This window comes from Arvicanthis niloticus, chromosome 5 (genome assembly GCF_011762505.2).
Source record: "Arvicanthis niloticus isolate mArvNil1 chromosome 5, mArvNil1.pat.X, whole genome shotgun sequence".
In the NCBI taxonomy this organism is placed as follows: domain Eukaryota; kingdom Metazoa; phylum Chordata; class Mammalia; order Rodentia; family Muridae; genus Arvicanthis; species Arvicanthis niloticus.
The window spans coordinates 101,032,235-101,053,386 of NC_047662.1; the positions used below are offsets into that span (position 1 = coordinate 101,032,235).

A 21,152-nucleotide genomic window follows, 5' to 3' on the forward strand; every position below is an offset into this window, starting at 1 on the left:
GCCTAGGAGAGGAGAAACCAGATAAGGAGGTCCTGGATTCAGTAAGATGAAGTTCACGGTCACTTAATAAAGCTAACTGTAGTTCACTGAAAAGCAAAGAGAATGAACTGTTTTTAACAACTGAGAAAATTGTTACATACAGCTGAAGTGCATGCCTGTAACCCCAGCATTCAGAACTTTAACCAGGGCACAACAAATTTGGGGCAGCATTGTGGTGAGCCCCTGCCTCAAACCAAAACCTAAATCAAAAAGTTGAGCTCAGATTGTGCTCTACTCTGTTACTCCATAGTGTATAAGACAGCTGTTTTTCCAGGTGCGTCTCGCCCTAGGAAACTGTTTACACAAAGCTTTGACTCCAACCTTTTCTTTACACTGGAAGAGACTTCTGGTGCATCTACACTGTTCTCATTGTCCATTCTTCCTTTGATGGACACCTAGACTGGGTTCAGGCCCATGAATAGTGTAGTAATAAACACAGATTTGCAAGTATCTTTGTGGTAGGATATAGAGTCCTTTAGGTGTGTGGTGTACCTGAGTCATATGGTGGTTTTATTTTCAGTTAAAAATATTTAAGACTATTATTATTGTATGGGGTAAAATAGAATTTCAAAATGGTTTAATTTGCATTTTCCTAATGACAAAAATGTTTATGTAAGGCTGGGATGGTGGCCCATTATTTCTTTAATTTCAGCACTCATGAAGTAGAGGTACATAGCTCTCTGTGAATTTGAGATCATCTGTGTCTAATAGCAAGTCCAGACTAGCTAGGGGTACATAGTGAGAACCTGTCTAGAAGAAACACAAATGAGCAGTCAAGAATGGAAACACGAAGGGCTATGCATAGCTAAGAACATCCTAGGCAGAGGAAACACTGCTGGAGGCATCATAAACCTGACCTCAAAATAAACTACCAAGGGGCTGGAGAGATGGCTCAGCAGTTAAGAGCACTGACTGTTCTTCCAGAGGTCCCGAGTTCAATTCCCAGCAACCACATGGTGGCTCACAACCATCTGTAATGGGATCTGCTGCCCTCTTCTGGTGTGTCTGCAGACAGTTACAGTGTACTCATGTACATTGAATAAATAAACCTTAAATAAAATTAAACTACCGAATGATAGTGATAGTACCAGCACAAAAACATGCAGTTAAATCAATGCAGTAGGATAGAGGGCCCAGAAATTATTCATACACAGCAGTGGCTACCTATTTTTTTGTCAAAGGCATGGGAAAAAGAGCTCATTCAACAAAGCCATCTATCCATTTGCAGAAGAACGGACTTAGACTCACACGTCTCACTCGTCACAAAGCACAGCTGGATATGCATCAAATTCACAGCTGAGATTCTGAAGCTGCTATAGAAGAGCACAGAGATTACATCTAAAGTTATAGATATAAGCAAGAACCTCTGACCAGGACTTAATAGCACAGGAAATAGTCCCAAGTACCATCAAAGAAGGCTACAAAAAATTAGCAAGCTTCTGTACAGCAGGGGAAATTAACAGCAGAGGGGGCAGATGGCCGACAGAATGGGAGAAATCTTCGCCTGAGGAGTTCATAGCTCAAATATATAAAGAATTGCAAAACTTAAGCACCAAAGACACAAAACTGCCAATTAATAAGTGGCTAATGAAATAAACAGATAGTTCTCAGAAAAGAAGATAAAAGGTTTTGCTACATAGCCCTGGTGACCTGGAACTTGGTATGTAGCTCCAGCTGGCTTTGAACTTATGAGTCCTACTTTAGCCTCTCATGCCTTGGGATTACAAGCACATACCATAATGTCTAGTTTACCTTCTTTGATCTCAAACATAATCTGTTTTCCTGCTTCACTATTCTGTTAACTCCATGAATGCACTTCCAGGAAAGGAGAAGCCTTATTTATCCAGAATCCAGTCTGTTCTAAGTAGCTGTATAAGGTACACAAATGTGCACAGGGGTTTTAGTAATTTACTAGGGGAAAGGACAATAGCACTCTGCACACTTCCCTGGAGAAGTCTTTAAGTTGCTTTGACTGGACCTAGCTTTAGTGTAGAATCTAAGCTGACCATGTCACAGCACCAGATAGTGCAGGGAAGTCTCCCGTTTCCTCTGGTGTCAAACACAGCAATTGTCTGTGTTTTTGTGCTCCCAAATGAAAGTAAGCTACACAGGATGCAGTAGTAGAACAAGCAGTCAAAATGTAAGGAAGGAACACAAGCAAGGAAGCAGGGATGCATTCCCAGACAGTGGGCAGGGCTGAGTGCTGAGCGGCATCTCCTCCACTCACCGCCATAGTAGCAGTCGGGCTGTCAATAGCTTCACATTCAAGATGCTTGGATTTATACCCAAACTACTCTTTCGTCTTTCTCTTCCACTATTTACCTTTATACAAACTAGTCTCTATGTGGCCCACACTTTCGTCATCTATGCCACTGTTGTAATGTCACTTCCTCCATCTTAGATTCCTCCGAAGCTATCTCACAAAGGTCAATGGAAAGTCTGAGGACTTGTCAATAAAGTTTCCATGATCCCACAGACAAAAATACTTTATCCAACTCCCATAATACTTTGTTGATTTTATTCTCCAAAACAAACTATTGTTCTTTTTGCTATAATTACTTTTTAAACATTTTCTTTGCCACTGTTGTCATTGGAGCCATATTTATTTAAGTCTTCTAAATAGGGGAGAGGGTTGTTGTTGTGATTGTTGTTTTAGTCAAGGATTTTTTGTTTTATATTTTTTCCTTATTTATTCACTTTACATCTCAATTGCAGCTCCCTTCTTCCTCTTCTCATCCCTTCACACCCCTTCCCTCATACTCCCCTTCCATTCTCCTATGAGAAGGAAAGGCCAGGGGAGAAAAACCAAAACTGAGTAAGGAGTGGATACAGGCTGGACAAGATGGTTCAGTGAGAAAAGGACTGTGCTCTGTGAGCCTGGTGTCTGGAACTCACCATAGAAGGGCCAAGTCCTGAGAGTTGCTCTTTGATCCTTATATACACGTACACACACACAAATAATAAATGTTCTTTTTAAAGAAAGAATGAACACAAACAATAGGTAGATTTATTTAAAATAACAGTCTAAGGAAAATCTCCCTGAAAAATACACATTACATGATATCTCCTGCTGATAAATTCATTAAGACAATTGCTACAAAGAATACAAGCACATTATCTGGCTGATGCTGAAAATCAGCTCTGGGATCTGTGTGTCTCTTAGCTAATAGTAAACCAAAGGCACATTATCCTTAGCTGCCCTACTTCATTAGATACAAATGTGGTAGCTGTGAAGCGAGGCACTTCTGTGACTAACTTAACCCAGCTTCCTACACTAGGGGTCTCAGTCTCACATGGTACTTCATAGAAAAAAAACAGCACATCTCTAATGGGAGCCTAAGTCACTCCCATGTGAGGCTCCCTGGCTCCAAACATCCACAAGGATATCAAATTAAGCATGCCTAGATTAAACTAAATCTCACTTTTTAAAAAAAAAACAATTTCAGGTGGACATGGCAATATAACCCTTTAATCCTTGTGCTTAGGAGTCGGAGGTAGTTAGATCTCTGTGGATTTGAGGCAAACTTGGTCTATACAGAAGAGTTCCAGCCCAGCCAGGTCTGCAAAGTGAAGCCTTGTCTTAAACACAACAAAACACACAACTGCCATCTGTGTTCACCAAGAATGCCTGGGCTAGGAGTCACTTTGGATATCTGGTGTCTTCTTAGGGTCGCTCAGATTCTGGAAATTGTAGAAATTAGACAGGCGCTGGCAGCTCTCTACTTTACCAATCTACCCTGAGTAGTTCCCCACGTCCAGCCTGCTAAACACCTGCAGTGAGAAGTCTCTCCAGACAACGGCTCCATCTCCATTCAGCTCTGTTTATAAATGTCTTTATGCATACACTTTCCCCTGACTTTAAAGGCTAGGAAGGGTCAGTAGCAGGGTTTGTCTAAATTGTACCTTGAGTTCTTCCCAGCCTTGAATGTAGTACTTGATGTGATGCCTGGTCGGTCTTCTCTGTGGTCGTCTTCCATCAGTGTGAGTTAGTGAGTTAGTGTGGCCACGGAGTTATGAGTTATGTTCAGGGACCTGAGCCCCATTATCTAGCTGATTCATCTGCCTACGCCATGGGCAGCCAACCAGACAACTACGAAGACTTTACTTTTCCCTAGCACTAACCTTGAACATCTTAGCTTTCCTGTTTGCCTTACTTCTCAAATGCACTCTACTCCATGCTATCCGCCCTCAAATCCTTTACAGGAATTCCTCTTCTCCAGCATGTCTCCAGAGACTTTCAGTATCTTCTCCTGCATTTTTCTTCCTTTTTCAACTCAAGTCCAACAATGGGCCAAATGGCAGGGATGATCCAAATACTGTCTAAGAAGAGATGGTTCTGTAATCTCGGTTAAACAGATACATTCAACAATAGTCTGCTGGATTACTGTCTCCCTTGTAAGTCAAAGATTAGAAACATGCTCACCTTAGGCTTTGTGAAAGATATTTTTACCCATGGCTTCCTGCTTACAACATTCAGAATTAAATTACTTATCCATGTGTTTCAGCTCTTTAAACATTACTTCTGTTGTCCTCTAAAAAGGACACTTAAACACGACTCTCAGGTACAAATTAATATAATCAATAATAACCTCAAGTTCAATTTTGCAATTTTTCTCTCTCACCTTTGTAGCAAAAGTAGTTTCAGGCCAGGTCAGAGGCAAATCAAGTTTGAATCCTAATCAAATGTCTTGAAGTTCTATCTTTTTTTTTTTTTTTTTTTTTTTTTTTTTTTTTTTTTTTTTTTTTGAGACAGGGACTCATGTAAGTCAAGCTGCCCTAGAACTTACCCAGGGTGGCCATAGAGTCTTGATCATCTTTTATCCACCTCCCACATTCTGGGCTTACAGATGTGTCCCAACACACCTGGCAAATAATATCATTTGCCCATTCTGATAATTGGTGATTGAACCTCGGGCATTGTGCATGCTAGGCAGGTCCCCTCTCACTGAGATAGATGCATCCTCAGCCAATGCAGATCCCAACTTATAAGGCGTTTCTAGGAGAGTGTCAGTTTGGTGCTTTAACAAAAGTCCTAGAAGCACAAACTATGTGAGAGCATGGTACAGTGCAGGATGGGAAAATACCAGGACTGCTGGCTGAGCCCTGCACCTCAACTGATATGAGCTGAGCACTTACCTGAAATAAAAGTGATTACGTATTTCATCTCAGAGAAACACCACCTAAGAATGAAACAAAAACTGCTTGTCAGTTGCCATCAAAATTCAGTGTGCTGGACACTTTACTCAGTGCCGTATGTAGGTTATCTTGCTTCTCACTAAAATGGAAATTTTAAGTATTTTTATTTTAAACTTATGTGCCTATGTTTGTGTCCGAGGTGTACTCAAATGCAGGTGGCTGTGATCCAGCAGAGGGCATCAGATTCCCTGGAGCTGGAGCTACAAGCTGGGTGCCTGAAACTGAACTTGGGTCTTCTGGAAGAGCAGGAATGCACTGACCTGCTGAGCTTTCTCGCCAGCCCCTCTCATTTTGTTTTTGAGACTTGGTTGCATTATGTTGCACCATGGCCTTGAACTCAGAATTTTCTGTCTCAGCCTGCTGAATAGCTAGAATTATAGGCATATGCAGCACCCAGTTGAGGTTAAAAAAAATGTCAAAAGCCTAGCATGCAGCCAAAACTAAACTAATCAAAATAGTGGATTCAAGCCAGGCAGTGTGATGCACATCTTTAATTCCAGCACTTGGGAGGCAGAGGGAGGTGGATCTCTGTAACTTCAAGGCTAGCCTGGTCTACAGAGTGAGATTCAGGATAGCCAGGACTATACGAAGAAACCCTGTCTTTAAAAAAAAAAAAAAAAAAAAAAAAAAACCAACCAGTCAACCAACAAAATAGTGGATTCATGGTATTAATATTATCCAATATCAAGTGATTCCAATGTGTATTCAAAGCTGAGGACCATTATTATATACTTCCTCATATGACATAACAGGAACTCAACATCTAATTTAAAAGTGATCAAAGCTCACGGAACAAAATCCAGGTGATTCCCCTAGTGGATGACTTAACATCTCTGATGTTTTTCAATGACTTCTTAGCTTTCTCCCATTAAAAACCAGTCATTATACCGGGCAGCAGGCCCCTGGGGAGCAAGGTTATATCTCCCTTCATTCAGTCAGTTCATCTGTACTTTTGAGACCTTGGGTAGAGAAGGTATTTTAGCCAAGGGGAAACTTTGGCATGTAAGAAAGTGGGCATCCAGGGGCTGGGGAGATGGCTCAGTGGTTAAGAGCACTGACTGCTCTTCCAGAGGTCCTGAGTTCAATTCCCAGCAACCACATGGTGGCTCACAACCATCTGTAACAGGATCTGATGCCCTCTTCTGGTGTGTCTGAAGACAGTTACAGTGAACTCACATACATGAAATAAATAAAATAAATCTTAAAAAAAAGAAAAAGAAAAAGAAAGAAAGTGGGCATCCTGGGTGGATTGAGGCTGCATGCTGGGTACTTTCCCTATACCACAGAATAAAATAGTGGATTCAGTATTATCCAATCCACTATTTTACCTTCACACTCATTCTTCAACAAAGGTACCAGCATCCTCATACAGTTGAGACTGAATCTTATAGTATTTCAACACAGGGAACACTACAATATTTGGAAGGCATTCACAATGATGATTTGTTCCCTGAGAAAATGTTTGCTGTTTCCTCTCATTCCCCAGCATTCCTGTCCTGGTCTGGGAAGCTGACTTCTACGGGCTATATCCCCCATACTCTCTTGACTCTGGATTGCTTGTTAGGTCTTACCAGTGAAAAGTACTAGCTGGCAACTGGAGTGCATGGGAAACATTAGGGCATTTATTCCTCTGCACCTTGTTCAAGTTCCCGCAGTGCTTTTCACCACTTAAGAGCACAGCTCTTGTCTGGAAGCCCCTCCTTCCAGAGCCGTAGCTCCAGCTCGGCTCTAGTATGAACAGCGTATGTATGTATCAACTGTCTTTCTGCCAAGACTCTGACTGCAACATTAGAAAAATAATACACGGAGTCTGAAGAGACAGCTCAGTAGTTACGAGTATGTACTGCCCTTGAAGAGAACCACAGTTTGATTCCCAGCACCTACACCAGGCAGTTCCCAACAGCCTGTAACTCCAGCTCCAGAGGGATCTGACACCTCTGGCTGGAGTAGGCACTGGCACTCAAGTGCACATACCCAAACACAGACTAATACACATAATTAAAATGTAAAAATCTTTTAAAAGAGGATAATAAGAGATGAATGCTTTATTCATTTGAAGTTTCATTCAGGTTCCAATATCTGCAAGGGCCCCCTCCCTTTTTTCTACTCTAAAGTCTCTATCCTTCCCAGTCTGCCTAGCCTTCCATGAAGTCTCTGAGCATTTAACTATCAAACAGGGCGACTCTGTTGTTTATTACTGCTGTGCTGAACCTAGTGTCACTTTAGTAGTTGTCCTTATGTTCCTCTGACTGTTCAGCTTTTTCAATAGGGGCATTCTTGGAAGGCAATATATTTATTATGTTAAGTAAGTTCAACTAGAAACATTTGAGGTCAACTTAACTCATTTCACAGATGCAGATATTCAGGTTGACATACAAGAGTCTTTTTCATAGTTATACAGCAGGAGAGTTAAGTCTAAATTTAGATTCTTCCTACTACTTCGATATGCTGTTAAGTCTATACTAGATACTTAAGTAATTAATATGCTGATGATCACTCCTAAATTTATGAATTATTTGTCTCTTATTCAATGCTAGGGGCTGGACCTAGATGAATTCCTGACATATAGTAATTGCTCAACAAATATATTTTCCTTGAACTTTGGACTAAGCAAGAAAAATTCCTTAAAAGTTACTTTATCAGTAGACAGAGGATCCTGCATAATACTTCTTTATTCACATAGAGAACATGTATAATTTTCAAAGTCCTTTTATGTATATGGGCCCATTTCACCCCTCTGAGTTAGATATGGAAGGCATTACCACTCCAGATAGCAACTGTAGCGAACTGTTACACTAAAGGCTAGACTCCTGCAGTATGTGTCAGAGCTGAGACCCACATTTATATCTTCTGATTTCAGCTTCAATACATCTTGGCCATTTTATATTGCTTGTTCAGCTTTGCCTTCTGCTCCTGGGTCTGGGCAGACCATGCAGGGATCAGTCAAAATATGCTAAAGGAAGTGATTCTGTCCTTTAAAAATCCACTAGTTCAAATCTTCTAACCTGAAATCTCTATTTTTCTTTTGTTTAAAACTGTATCAGGGGGCTGGATAGAGACTGTTCTTTCAGTGGCACTGGGTTCCCAGCAGCCACATGGCAGGTCCTATCTGTCTCTAACTACAGTCCCAGGTGATCTGATGGCCTCTAAGGACACCAAGCACAATTTATATTTGTGATTCTAGCAGCCAGGAGGCAGAGGCAGGAGGATCAGTACAAGTTCTAGGGCAGCCTAGTCTACACAGTGAGTTTTAAGCCAGTTAGGGCTACCCAGCAAGACCCTATCTCAAAGCAAAGAAACAATGTCTACCTTGGCAGTTCCTCAGATAGATAAGCACCTACTTATTCAATTAGAATGTCTGTTCGTGGTAGAGAGTTTAATTTTTCCTGCCAAGTAGGCATTAAAAAGAAAAGAATGACAGTATATGGCCAGTAATCTTAAGAGTCTTGGGGAAATGAACAAACTTCCTTAAGTTACCAGGGATACGACACAGCTGGGAGACTTAGGGTTAACCTGCTTTATGGGATAAATGGACAAATACCTCCCTTTGGGAGGTATGGGGGGGGGGGGAAGATGAAGACACTCTTTGGAAGTGTCTTGGACTGTCCTCTGGGAATGCCAGGGAAACCTATATATTCCGGGAGTACTAACAGAGCTCTCTTGGTGAGTATTACAATCGTTCTCAAAGAAGTAGAAGGATGAGTAACCACCCAGTAGTTCAAGTAATACAAGGTCTCCAAGCAATGTTGTCAGAAAGAAAACCGTAACTTCTCCCCGGGTGCCCCTACTTACCGTCTCCTCACAGCCTTCTCCTCCAGCAACTTCCATCTTAACGCACCCTTCTGCGCAGGTGCCACAGAGCCACAGCTTCCGCCCAGAGCTGGACCCGCCCATCCACGCGCAGCCACGAGCCTGGCTCCAACCACGCCCCTTTCTGCAGCCCGCACCCTAACCAGGACACAGCAGATGAAAAGTCTGGCTTTAAAGAAGTTGAGTCCTAAATCCCTGAGATGGTCGAGTCCTAAGATGAAATCCTCAGATTCTTCCAGGGGCTAACTACATGCTAAAGAGGGGAGAATAACAATGGAGAGTGCTGACCATGACCAAGTTCCAATGGCTTCCCAGAGGTGACAGTGGAAAGGGTGGCTGGACATTAACAAGGACACAAGAATGTAAAATGGCACTGAGGGACACAATGCACAGTATGTAGGGAACTATAAGGGCAATAATTCAGTCAGCTTCGCGATTGTGTGTGTGGGTATGTGGTGGGTGTGAATTCCTGGAGGGGCTTAAGTTTCAGCTTAGAAGCCACGGTGACATTGAGTACCTTTTAACTGAAGAGAAAAAAAAAGGGACCCAGAGAGATGGCTTTAGTGGTTAAAAGCACTTGTTCTTGCAGAGAACATCCCTATGGTGTCTCACAACCATCCATAATTCCAGTTCCAGGATCAGATGCCTTCTTTTGACCTCTGTGGGTACTAGGCACACAGGTGATACACTGGCATACATGCAGGCAAAACACACATACACACAAAAGTAAATAACACTTTAAAGAACTTTTCTAGCCGGGCAGTGGTGGCGCACGCCTTTGATCCCAGCACTTGGGAGGCAGAGGCAGGCAGATTTCTGAGTTTGAGGCCAGCCTGGTCTACAGAGTGAGTTCCAGGACAGCCAGGGCTACACGGAGAAACCCTGTCTCGAAAAACCAAAAAAAAAAAAAAAAAAAAAAAAAAAAAAAACTTTTCGAAATGAGAGAGTAAGAACAAAGGCTTGGGTTTAGCAGTGATTCAGAGGAGGGGAAATAAAAAATACTACGAGGGACTAGGAGTTAGATAGAGTCCTTGAATTTCTTGTGGGCTTTTGTAAAACCCCTCTTGCCAGTGGGGGCCCTGCTGATGGATAGCTCAGCAAGTTCAAGGTCAGATCAGGACATGTTTACACAACAGTTGTGGGACAACCAACTATCTGTCTTTCTTCAAACTCACCAACCCTAAATTAGGGGAGGAAGACCCTTCACACTTTTCAAGTTCCTAGCCATCAAGAAGCTGGGCTTCTGCTTTTCAGGAGGGTCTTTCCCTGTGTCCCTGCTAAATGGGAATGCTTTCTCACTTTTAATAAAAAAAGCTTTCTTCCAACTGCTGAATCTGCTCTTTTGCAATTTTTCTACAGCTACCTGTCTGTCGTGGTTGAGATTTTCCCCCCTCTGCCTTGTAGTTCTTTAAGTAGCAGAGAAAATGAACCCAATCAAGCCCTTAACAACTAGTGGTAGTGGGACTAGAAAGTAGATAGCAGGTTCACGGGGACATGGGATTTTTCAACATGGTCTAATTGTAGCCTGGAACTGCTATGTGAACCAAACTGGCCTCAGATTCACAGCTGTCCAAATGCCTGTCTCTCAACTGTTGGTCTTAAGGTGTGAGCTGCCCTACCTAGTCCCTGGGGACAATTTTGATGTAGAGGTGATTGAAAGTAGCTGCTTTAGGAAGAGAAAGGGAGAAGGAAGCAGCTTTCAATGACTTGGCAACTGACTAAAAAGGATGTATTTAGCAAGCAATGAGAATGGACCCAGCTTGCTGTTGCAGGTGCTGGCTACAGTAGGAGTAGTGAGGTCTGTACTTTCTGTGTCATCTTGTTTGATTCCGTGAGGCCTCACTTTAACCTTCCATTCTCTACCTCCTAAGTGTTGCTACCACAGCTTATTTGCCTTGAAAAGAGCCGGGGCGAAAGTCTACCCTGGGCTGTCACGGTGGTTCAGCCCTATGCTGTTTTGCATCTCTCTGCAGATGCCTTGCTTCCCAGCCCAGGCTGTGATCCACCTTAGTGATCCTAGACAAGGAAGGAGGAAGCATGGGCTACTTTTCTGTGGCACATGTCACCTCCTTCTCTTCTGCACCTTTTACAGGAAGCTGATGTCCTAGGTAACAAGACTATTTATCAGACTGGTTGTCCCAGTCAAAACCAAAATGATTCAGTCTAATGACTGTGGAATCAGTGGTCATTCAGAACACTTAGGGTCCACCACTGGCCGTAAGTGGAGCGGGGAGGGGGTGTGTAACCAGAGGTTATTAGTCTAAAAGCTATGATTAAACATGACAATCATTTTTATAGTTTTTTACATATTCACAAAATTCCAGACTCCAAAAGCTGCTAAGAGATAATTTATTAAAGTCTACCCTACAATTTCCCATAATAATGGCACATATAATAATTAAAAACAGCAAAGATGCTTCGTTCGTTTTGTGTATTGTCTGGCGCACTGTGGACAATGTTGAGTCCTTAGGAATCTCAGAAGGCTACTATCAGGAAATCAAGGATCAAGTCCCATTTCTGAGCAAGGGTCCAGGAAGCTCATCAGACCTGCTGAAAGGGTTTGCCTCTGACCTTCCAGCAAATCCTTCAGTCCTCCTCCATCCAGCTCATACAGAGGAATCAGAGTCCAAGCTCCTCCTTTATGCTTGACCAATCCGTGGGGAATAGCAGCTGAGCCCAAAGAAAAGAGGAAGGCCAAAGACTAGATGTTTTCTGCAAGGAGGACAGCCAGAAGGTTGTGGCCATAGGTGAGAACAGTTCTTTCTAGATCATTTTCCATTATTTTTGGCTTTGTTCAGGGAGTACTCAAGAAAATATCCTTGGATCCTTAGTTAGCCTTCAGGTCTATACATACAAGATTGTGTGTGTGTGTGTGTGTGTGTGTGTGTGTGTGTGTGTGTGTGTTCTAAGCATCACTCCCTGCTTACAGGAGTAGGGAGCCGGGAGTACTCTGGGAAGATGAGACCCCTGGTGCCTGGATTCCAAAGAAATATTCTGCTCAGGGCTCCAAAGCACCATGTGAACCTGCTTTGACTTATGACAGCTATTCTGAGCAAAGGAATTAGCTCAGTGCCTTTGCAGAAGGTATCTTGTTCAGTTTCCAAGCCTTGTTCTCACTGAAGCCACACAAACCAGTCCTGCTGCTCAAGTGACAGTGAATTCCATTCTGTGTTCCTGCTCTGGCCAATCTCCACTGTGGATCAGAGTCAGCCAGGTACAAGCTCCAGGCCTTCTGAACATGTTCTAATGAGGAGCATATAAGTGCCTACCTGGACAAAGTGTGGTTTAGAGAGGGAGGAAGTGGGAAGTGGAGTGGACAGTTGTCTACCAAGAATAGCTGACATTCTTGGCAATGTCTGTCCCTCTCTATTTATGGAAAAATCTCTCCATGAAGTAGCTTCCACAGCCCAGCTTCTAGCACCACAGACCTACAGGTTGGGGATTCAGGACTTCTTGAAAAGCCATAGTCTTACTACCCCAAGATTCTCCTTAGACATCCTTAACTGGGAGAGTCAGCCTTTTGACTACAAGGACTCTAAGCTAGCTACACGGCTAACTCTCCTCAGCTGATCGGTGCAGTGGGTGCTGTCTGGATGGCACACAAGGCAGAGATGGCAGAGATGGTCAGCTCCCTTCCTCTGTGGATCGAGACTCTGATTTGAGCTTCACAAACTCTCGGGCTACCTCATCATTGCTCCTCTGAGACAGAATCCGCAGAATGGTCATGCCTGTCTCATCCATATGAATCTTCCGGCCCAACGGGCACCAGCAGGCACAGCTGCCCTTAGCTGCCACATCCCTCAGGGGCATCACTGCCAGTCCTATCACACGATCCTCCCGGGCAAAGCAGTAATCCTTCACACATATCTGCAATTCATAAGCTTCTGGACCCTCTTCATTTCCCAGGAGGCTATGAGCACAGGGTAGAGGATTAAAAAGCCACAAATGAACATTTTCGGCAGAATTCACCCAGTTTGACATCTAACCAATTGGTCTACTCCCAGTGCCTGCAGCCTTACCACCAAGCACTCCCCAATTCTAGAGCTCTGTGGGTTTCTACTCTGTAACTTACAAGTGAAATGTCTCGTTGTACTTGGGAGTCCAGTTGTTACTTTTAGACTTGGTTGTGAACTTCCTCTTCTTATCACTTTGGTTCGGGCCAACCATGGTCACTTCCACAAAAGGCCGGAACATACCCGCTGTCTGCCATTTGAGGTCATTGGCTGCTACCACTATCCAAACAAGGGAGATCTGTGAGGGATCCTACCAGTATTCCTAGTTCTTAAGCCCTAGGTCATATTCCCCTTGGGAAGGACAGAGCTGGAACACTGGGATGAGTGAGGCCATGATTAAGAAAGGGTCAAACTCTGCAGGACTAGGCATAGTCTCTCCCACTAAGACTAGACAAGGCAGCCCAGTTAAGGGAAGGAGACCCACAGACAAGAAACAGATTCAGCCCCTCTGTGGAAGGGGGGACTGGGAGGAGAGGGGGACCAGATATTGGAATGCAAAGTGAATAAATAAATTAATGAAAAAAAAAAAGGTTCAGTGTCTAAGTGAACAGCACTTACCTTTCACTGTGACCTTATGCTCCCCAGTGCCAGGATGTGTAAATAAGTCCACCTGAATAGAGACTTCTCCCACAGGATCATCTACACCAGCCCCTGAGGAACAGACATGATTGCCCACTGGAGAGTCCAGCTCAAATGAGGGTTTAGAATGCCCCACCTCACACCTTACCCTGAAGCAAGAAGAAATCACCCACAGTAGTCATGGGGAAGTAACAAATGGGAGAGGAAACAAAAAGGAGAGGAGAAAGAACGAGGCTGTAACTATAACTCAAAATAAATTAGCAGCATCTCACTGCTGAACACACTGAGAATCCCCTCTCCCTCCTTCTCTTTGCTTTCTGCTCATTCTTACTCCCTGAGTAGTGCAGTGTGGACTTGAACTTGAGAGCCTCCTCCTTTGGCCTCTTGACTTCTCAGATTATAGGCATGTGCTACTGTGCCCTGGCTTAATGACATCTCATAATGCTCTTAAGGTAAGAGAAGCAATCTCATGCTTGTCCTTAGGATTTCTGGGTGTCCCTTTTCTGCCCTACTTCAATCCATAGAACAACTCTCTAGTCACAATCTCTGAAGTCAGGTATACATTGCCAAAGGCTAAGATTTGGCACAGAACTCCTAAACTTTTAACAGCTGGTCCAGCCACCCCCAACACACAGCTCACTGTAGTCCACTGGGTAAGTCAGTGTTTGATTCATATTTGTACAGTAAAAGAACATACCCTTTTCTGGCCGAATGTCCTCGTTAGCAGTAAACCTAATACCTTTCCCATCATGTACTGAGCAGGACAGGCAAGTCAAGAGGTGAGCCGCAGGAGGACAGAGAAAGAAGAGTGGTTAGAGGTCCAAGAGTTACAGCCATTCAAGAGAGTTCATAGCCATGCAGAGGAAGCTCAGACTGGGGCAGGATGCAGAAGTCAAAGTGTCAAAATGTCAATGCCTGAGTATCCCACATTAGATTCCTCCAGTTGGAGACCAACTAAATCATGGCAGAACAGTTGAAAGTATAGATAGAACATATTGAAGGCCAGCAGGGAATGGGAGAGGTAACAGCTTCTGATTTAGGTGTGCCCCTTAAGTGTTAGACAAAATTCCCCATGGCACGCCCCGCTAGCACTTTATGCTCCGTCTTGTCTTCTCTGTTACCTAGCTATAGCTCAATGCTTCCAAAAGCCTTCTGGTCTAACTCAGACCCTCCCTCATAGTACAGGCCATGTATGTCCTCAGCTTGGCAGAAGTTCTCCCTGCACCCTTGAGTCACACCCATCCCTCTAGACTCTGGACTGAGAACAGCTTAGGAAATGGAGCAGTGATGTGCAATCCCTCCACTCTCTCATCTCCTGTCATTTCCAGTTTTGACTGCTTAGATTTCTCCCTTCTGGGTCAACTCTGTAGTTCACTCCCACAACTCAGTTAGACTCAAGCTTCCCACTCTTGCTATGCCATCAGGGTCATAACCCTGGCAGCCTGCCCGAGTTTTCTTGGAGGAACCCATATAAGTAGGTGCCTCCTGGAAGGACCCCACTTCAGGATAGGGTCAGAATCCCAGGATGAGCCTCTCTTTGAAGATGCGCTTTAGTTTGGACAGCCATAGCTGGTGACAAGAAGTAGTATGGGGAACTGAAAATTACCAAGACAAAAAAATCTGTTCCTACCCCCCAAACAAACCAACTGAGCTGTCTGGTTCCTAGTGCATAAGCATCATTCTTGAGCCCCCAGCTTGCAATGCACTCCCTCAGCTTCCCCGTGATCTGCCTCAGTCTTCTTTTCATCCATGCTGGATGGACTGGGGAGCCCTTTGCTTTTTTTTTCTCCAGAACACCACCAAGTAAAGCAGTAAGGCTGCATGTGTATCCAACCACTCCCTGTCAAGGCGTCCTCATTGTCTTACTTCTTCAACTGTGCAAAGCTGAGCCCAGTAAATATGTACTGGGCAGGAAATGTCCAGGAAAAGGAATAAGGAAATCCCACATTTTCAAAACCCCTGTGACTCTCATTCCCCTGCCTGGTGTGGGTATGTGCCTGGGTAAGTACTGAATGTTGACAGTCAAGCATGGAGGAGAAATTGGTTTGTCTCCAAGGGCTAAACGATAATAATTCCCTACAGGTGCTGTATATGGGAGGGGAGGTGGGAACACAGTCCCTTACCCTGGGCAGTCTGTGAGCGCACAAATGTCTTGATGAGAGTGTCTGTAGTCTGTGTATACAGAGAGAGGGCATAGCGTAGAGACTGCAGGTCTGGGCTCTTTTCCAGGAAGGTTTTCTTCAGACCATTGCCTCCTGCATGGAAGTATTGCTGAAAGATAAATGATCACCTGCTTCATCCTCACAGAGAGGCAGCTCCCCAACTGTCCTCAGAAAAACCAGAAGAGGACAATAAGAACAGACTATTTGACAAACTATGATCAGAAGCACCTATGGAGCCAGCCAGAATCCCTCAGCATCATTCAGGTATTCGGCAAGAACAGTAAGGGAAGGGCATATTCCTGGAGGTAGTGTTTGAAGGGCCTATCAAGTTGGACAGGTGTGAGATAGAAGCATTTTAGGTAGGGTGAAGAGGCAAAAGTGATCTTTTACCTCTCTGAACCTTAGGGAACTTGACACCTCAGACGTACTTTCACCAAAAGCCTCAATTGTAGTTACATGCACCTTACCAATCTTGTGTCTTGGGTTTGGAATCGTTTCTCTTTCTCTCTGTATCCCTAACACTGCCTAGGCCTTGTTCTCTGGATACAGAATACTAAGAGCCTGATAGCTAGTCTGGCAGGGTGGGATGTAAAGGCCGAGTGTGCATGGGAGACTTTCTGGAGAACAAGGGGAAAGTGTCCACCTTGATGGTGTCCAAGGCCAGGTCGAGGACAGCACACTGCTTTGGAGTGAGATTCCTTGTCTCCTCTCGTACCATGTGGTCCTGGAACCCCAGAGAAAACAGTATCAGGAAAGCCCAGGGCAGTCATAAGTGCAGAGCCCTCAACAGCCAGTTCAAAATTAGCCCTCACATAGCACTTCTCCCCCCTACATCAGGCCCCCAGGCACCTCCCTGCAGCCTCATGGACCCCACACCCCAAGGACCTTGAGTTTGGAAAGCTGGCTCAGCTCCTTGGCAGCAGTTAAGATCAGCTGGGTGCCCTAGGGAAGAGAGAGATCAGTCAAAAGCAGAGGACTGCAAACTTTATCAGGAGGTGGGGAGTGGGGGAAAGGAGACAGTGGGAACGACTGGGAGGGTGGTCTCTTACTGTTTGGTCAGTGAGTGGGGGCAGGACGATGACCCGCTCCATGGTGTTCATCACCACCCGCCAGAGCTCCTTCAGGACTCGCTTCAGAACCGTCTTCTCACACACAGTGGCAAACAGCGTGAGGCTACAGATTCAGGCAACAGGTGAGGCTGGGGAAAGCCTGGAGTGCCTGTTCCCCTGCAGCTCCCCTGTCTGAAGGCCTCAGCTTTACCTTTCCTCTCTGAGTGCTACTCACTTGCCATCCAGGAAATCCATGAGAGGTCGAAGCACACTATCTGCATCCTGAGCCACTGAGGCTCTGGCGTTAGGAGACGCATTCCCTGTGCCCCGAACTTGGCCCAGGATGTCAGCCATTTGTCGAACACATTCATCAATCCGCACCTGGAAGCTACACATATGCCCACAGTGCAGCCCTCCCTGTCCCCCACACCAACAGTGGAGCAACAACAGCAAGTTAGACTCATTTTTTATGCTACGTCTCCACAAGGGACAATATACAGAAATATAGGAATGTCTACAGCTGGATGGGTATGGTAGCGGCTCTAGGAATGTCCAGAAACTACATCTGGTTCTAAAGGCTGCATATTTTGGGGTCACTAACCTGTTTCCAAACACCATGCTGAGCTCATCCAGAACTGTATTCAGTTTTACCTGTAGCTCCTTCAGACTGTCTGCAGCTTCAGAGTCCAGCTATGGCCATAGGAGTAGATGAGGTTAGACTGCTTTCACTACTTCATAAGCCACCATTTCCCCTCAGGGTCATACCCCAACACCAACTCTTCCTTCCTAGGACCATATCTTAATACTGTCTCTAGGACTACACCTCAATGTTTGCTCCTCCCTCCTAGGACCCAAGCCTAATTCTTCTTAGAAACATACCCCAATGGCTAATTCTCTATCCTAGGTCCATACCCCAAATGCTCTCCCTCATAGGGCCCTACCTCTATGCTTCTTTGTCTGGGTTAGTACTATAACCCAGTGGCTACCTTCCCTTTCTAGGATTTTACCACACTGCCTATCTCAAATGACGTCATGCTAAGTTGGAAGCTAAGCACAACTCACCCACACTTAAATTGAGAGAGAGTAGAGCTCTGTGGCCAGGCAACTCAGCCCAGGCAAAGTACAGTAAGCACATACCCTAAACTTACCTCTTTGCCTCCCATGGCCTCAAACATTTTCTCCAGCTGGACCCTCAGTTGCTGCATGTTGTTCATCAGGATACAGGGCTTTGGAGACAGACAGATGCCTTCAGTCTTAGTTCTTTTTAGCACAGCACACCTAGTGTAGGGTCCCTCACTCTATCAAGCTATCCCAAGGCTACAGGGACTTCACACTGCCTACGTCTCACCCTAAAGGCTGAGATCTAAAGTCAATTCAGAGAATTCTCTTTGAACAAAGATAGTAAACATCTTTGCCTGAATGCAGGCTAGGTGGTAGTTACACAGGAACTCAAGGCATTACTCTAACTGTGACTGTCTGAAATCTTTAACTAAATACTAGATAAATGCTTAGTAGAGGAAAAAGCACCAAGTGGAGGCTCAGAGGCACTCTGAGCGAGTTTCCTATTATCTTGTGGCATGAGTCTCAAGCAAAGCATGAAGGGCACAAGAAGTCAAAAACAGCTGAGGCACACTCAAACATCCTCCGGTCCCCTTCCTCTCAGTGCCCAGTGCAAGGCCCTACCAGTCTCTCCTTTGTGCAGTAATCTGGGAAGTTCTTTGACAAGATGTCTGCATACTGTATCAGCACTTTTCCAATGGTCTGAGGAAACAGAAGAAAAGGAAAGAGAGAATCTTAATGTCTCACAGGGACCTTGCTGCATGAAGTTCCATTTCTCATCCCAACAAAATAACAGCAGGGAGCTGGCTACAGTAATGCACACATAAAGTTTCAGCACTCAGGAGGCAGAGCTAGGGGGACTGTTGCAGGTTCAAAGCCAGTTTGGGCTACACAGTGGTTCTAAACCAGCCAGGGCTATACAGCAAGACCAGGTCTCAAATATATGAAACAAAACAAAACAAAGCCCCAAAATATCAAGAAAGCAAAGAAGGACTCATAGAAAGGAGCAAAGTTCCCTCTCAGCTGCAGAGCGGGACTGAGACAGACTATCAGTCTGCTTAAGATAAGCAAAGGGGAAGTAGGTAGTGTAAGGCTTTACCAGAAGGCCACTCACTATAGACAAGGGTAGAGCAAAGGCCTATGACTAACTGTGAGTGTGGTGGTGTGAAGGGGCAAGGGCCCAGGAGGTCCACTGTTACCTTAGCAAACCTTCTCATGTAGTGGGCAAGGATGCTGGGGTCTGGACATTCCAACTTCCGGATGATCTCAAAGCTCTGGTTGAGTTGTGTAAAGACGTCCACCACAGAACAGGAAAACAAGGCATGCTCTGATGTCTGCTGGAACTAAGGAAGACCATACATGGAATAACCATCCATACCTAGCTTTAGGGTTTGAAAGAGGTCTGCCTAGCATGGGTGGCTCCATGTTCTCCATAGCTTTCCTACAGATTGTTTAGGGTGGGGTAGATTAGCCTAGCAGAATCCCCAAACTTCTGGCCAATAGCTGAATGCTGAGACCCACTGTGTAGCTAAAGTCTCCAACTTACCCCATCCTTCTTATCTCGTTCCAAGGCCCCACGAAGGAATTCCAGGGACACATCTTCATTCTCATCTAGCCACTGTAGCACAAACTGCTCAAACCACCTGGAGTAAGGACAGAAAAACTGAGGACTGAAGCTAATTGGTATATACCATAAGACCTCCTATGGTATAAACCATAGCTCCTCTGATGGAATCTCTGGAAGGCAGGGCAATAACACTTCTCTCTCTGAAGCAGTGCCTGTAACAGGCTACTTGAGCCGAACCCACACTAGACTTAATGTAGGGTACCATCTCCACCCACTCAGAACCCCTCCCCTCCTCTTTGCTGCCCACACACTCACGCTGGGTACTCAGGCACCTGGCCCTGGAGGGCAGGCAGATCCCGCACATATTCATTGTGGAGCCACTTCACCTTAAAGTGCAGGTTCATGTAGTCAGCACTCTTACACAGCCGGTCTTTCTCATGTTCTAATGAAGGGAGGGAAACTGGATCAAGTTTTAGCAGTAGCCATGGTTCCTATATTTCCTAAGGCATTTCCTGTATTTCCTAAGGTCTACATAGGTGGCTCTGCCAGAGAGCCTAGAAGACAGGTGACTCACAAGTATTTCTAACATCTACCTCCCACTCTCATCCTCTAAGAGCTTTCTTTACAGAGGCTAAGCCAAGTCAAGTCTATTGTCTTACTCTAACTTCTGCGAGTACAAAGTAAGGAAAGGAAAAGGTGCTAATGATAATTAGTGGAGTCTACCAGGGAACAGGGCGACAGAGTAAAGGAAAGACAATGGTTTTCTACTGGTTGTTTTTCTTTCTTTCTTTCTTTCTTCCTTCCTTCCTTCCTTCCTTCCTTCCTTCCTTCCTTCCTTCCTTCCTTCCTTCCTTCCTTCCTTCTTTTTTTGTTTTTGTTTTTTTGAGACAGGGTTTCTCTGTGTAGTCCTGACTGTCCTGGAACTCACTCTGTAGACCAGGCTGGCCTCGAACTCAGAAATCCGCCTGCCTCTGCCTCCCAAGTGCTGGGATCAAAGGCGTGCGCCACCACTGCCCGGCAGTGTTTGTTTGTTTTCAATCTTAGTAACTGAGCTATTCTATCAAGTAGGCTTAAATGAAGAGATATTAAGTTACACATGGTATGAATATGTTAATAGGAACCACTAGAGACAGAAAACCAAACAGAATGACAGGGAACAGCCATGTTATGACAGAATCTCAAGGTAAAGTGAAGGGCTCCCAAGAAGAGCTGAAACTCAGAAAATGAGCCCTCAGGGAAATATGCAAATGAGGATCATCACTTTGGAAACTATGGAAAACAAGCCACTGAGACATAGCAAATAGAAGTATTATTAAGGATCTAATGGGTTAGCTAGCTGGATCTAAATCTAGGATGAAGTTCACTCTTGCCTGACTCAGAGTCTAGAACACTGACCACATTCACACATTATCTTCATACCTACCCTTTATAGCTGACATATTACTTTGAATAATACAAGTCAGTATGTGCTGATATAAAGGTTATAAAGAAGGAGAGACTAAGCAAGAGAGAAGGAGCAGCTGATATCCTTGAAGACATCATTGCTTAACTTTGAGATAGCATAGGTATTGCTCCTCGAAGTCAAAGCAGAACATCTAGTCTAGGGATGCTAGTTCTAGTGACTAGTGCAGCAGACACTCATCAGGGAAAGAGAAGCCTGGGCCACAACCTGGAAACA

General features: G+C 44.6%; 2 protein-coding genes across 18 annotated transcripts in view; both read right to left on the reverse strand.

Moving 5' to 3' along the window:
* The window catches only part of LOC117709046 (phospholipid-transporting ATPase FetA), a 103,049-nt gene extending 93,940 nt beyond the window's left edge, over positions 1 to 9,109 (reverse strand). The window contains exons 1-2 of one of the 2 annotated variants that reach the window (XM_076935114.1): positions 9,028 to 9,109; positions 5,176 to 5,219 (exon numbers count right to left, since the gene is read on the reverse strand). Coding sequence is in view for 1 of the 2 variants with exons in the window: in XM_076935115.1 (XP_076791230.1) it covers positions 5,176 to 5,203 (28 nt within the window). In the remaining variant the exon portion in view is untranslated. Of the gene's footprint in view, positions 1 to 5,175; positions 5,220 to 9,027 lie in introns of those variants that run through there. The other variant, XM_076935115.1, reaches the window with a different exon arrangement.
* A 2,271-nt stretch (positions 9,110 to 11,380) lies between these two features.
* The window catches only part of Unc13b (unc-13 homolog B), a 214,986-nt gene continuing 205,214 nt past the window's right edge, over positions 11,381 to 21,152 (reverse strand). For 6 of the 16 annotated variants that reach the window (XM_076935124.1, XM_076935123.1, XM_076935117.1 and 3 more), the window contains 14 exons: positions 19,790 to 19,916; positions 19,454 to 19,550; positions 19,107 to 19,250; positions 18,532 to 18,609; positions 17,997 to 18,074; positions 17,084 to 17,538; positions 16,849 to 16,972; positions 16,685 to 16,741; positions 16,443 to 16,523; positions 15,761 to 15,908; positions 14,335 to 14,391; positions 13,617 to 13,709; positions 13,118 to 13,277; positions 11,381 to 12,955 (listed from right to left, as the gene is read on the reverse strand). In XM_076935124.1, the coding sequence (XP_076791239.1) occupies positions 12,670 to 12,955; positions 13,118 to 13,277; positions 13,617 to 13,709; positions 14,335 to 14,391; positions 15,761 to 15,908; positions 16,443 to 16,523; positions 16,685 to 16,741; positions 16,849 to 16,972; positions 17,084 to 17,538; positions 17,997 to 18,074; positions 18,532 to 18,609; positions 19,107 to 19,250; positions 19,454 to 19,550; positions 19,790 to 19,916 (1,985 nt within the window). In that variant the 3' untranslated portion in view covers positions 11,381 to 12,669. The remainder of the gene's footprint in view (positions 12,956 to 13,117; positions 13,278 to 13,616; positions 13,710 to 14,334; positions 14,392 to 15,760; positions 15,909 to 16,442; positions 16,524 to 16,684; positions 16,742 to 16,848; positions 16,973 to 17,083; positions 17,539 to 17,996; positions 18,075 to 18,531; positions 18,610 to 19,106; positions 19,251 to 19,453; positions 19,551 to 19,789; positions 19,917 to 21,152) is intronic. The other 10 variants (XM_076935125.1, XM_076935127.1, XM_076935121.1 and 7 more) reach the window with 3 other exon arrangements.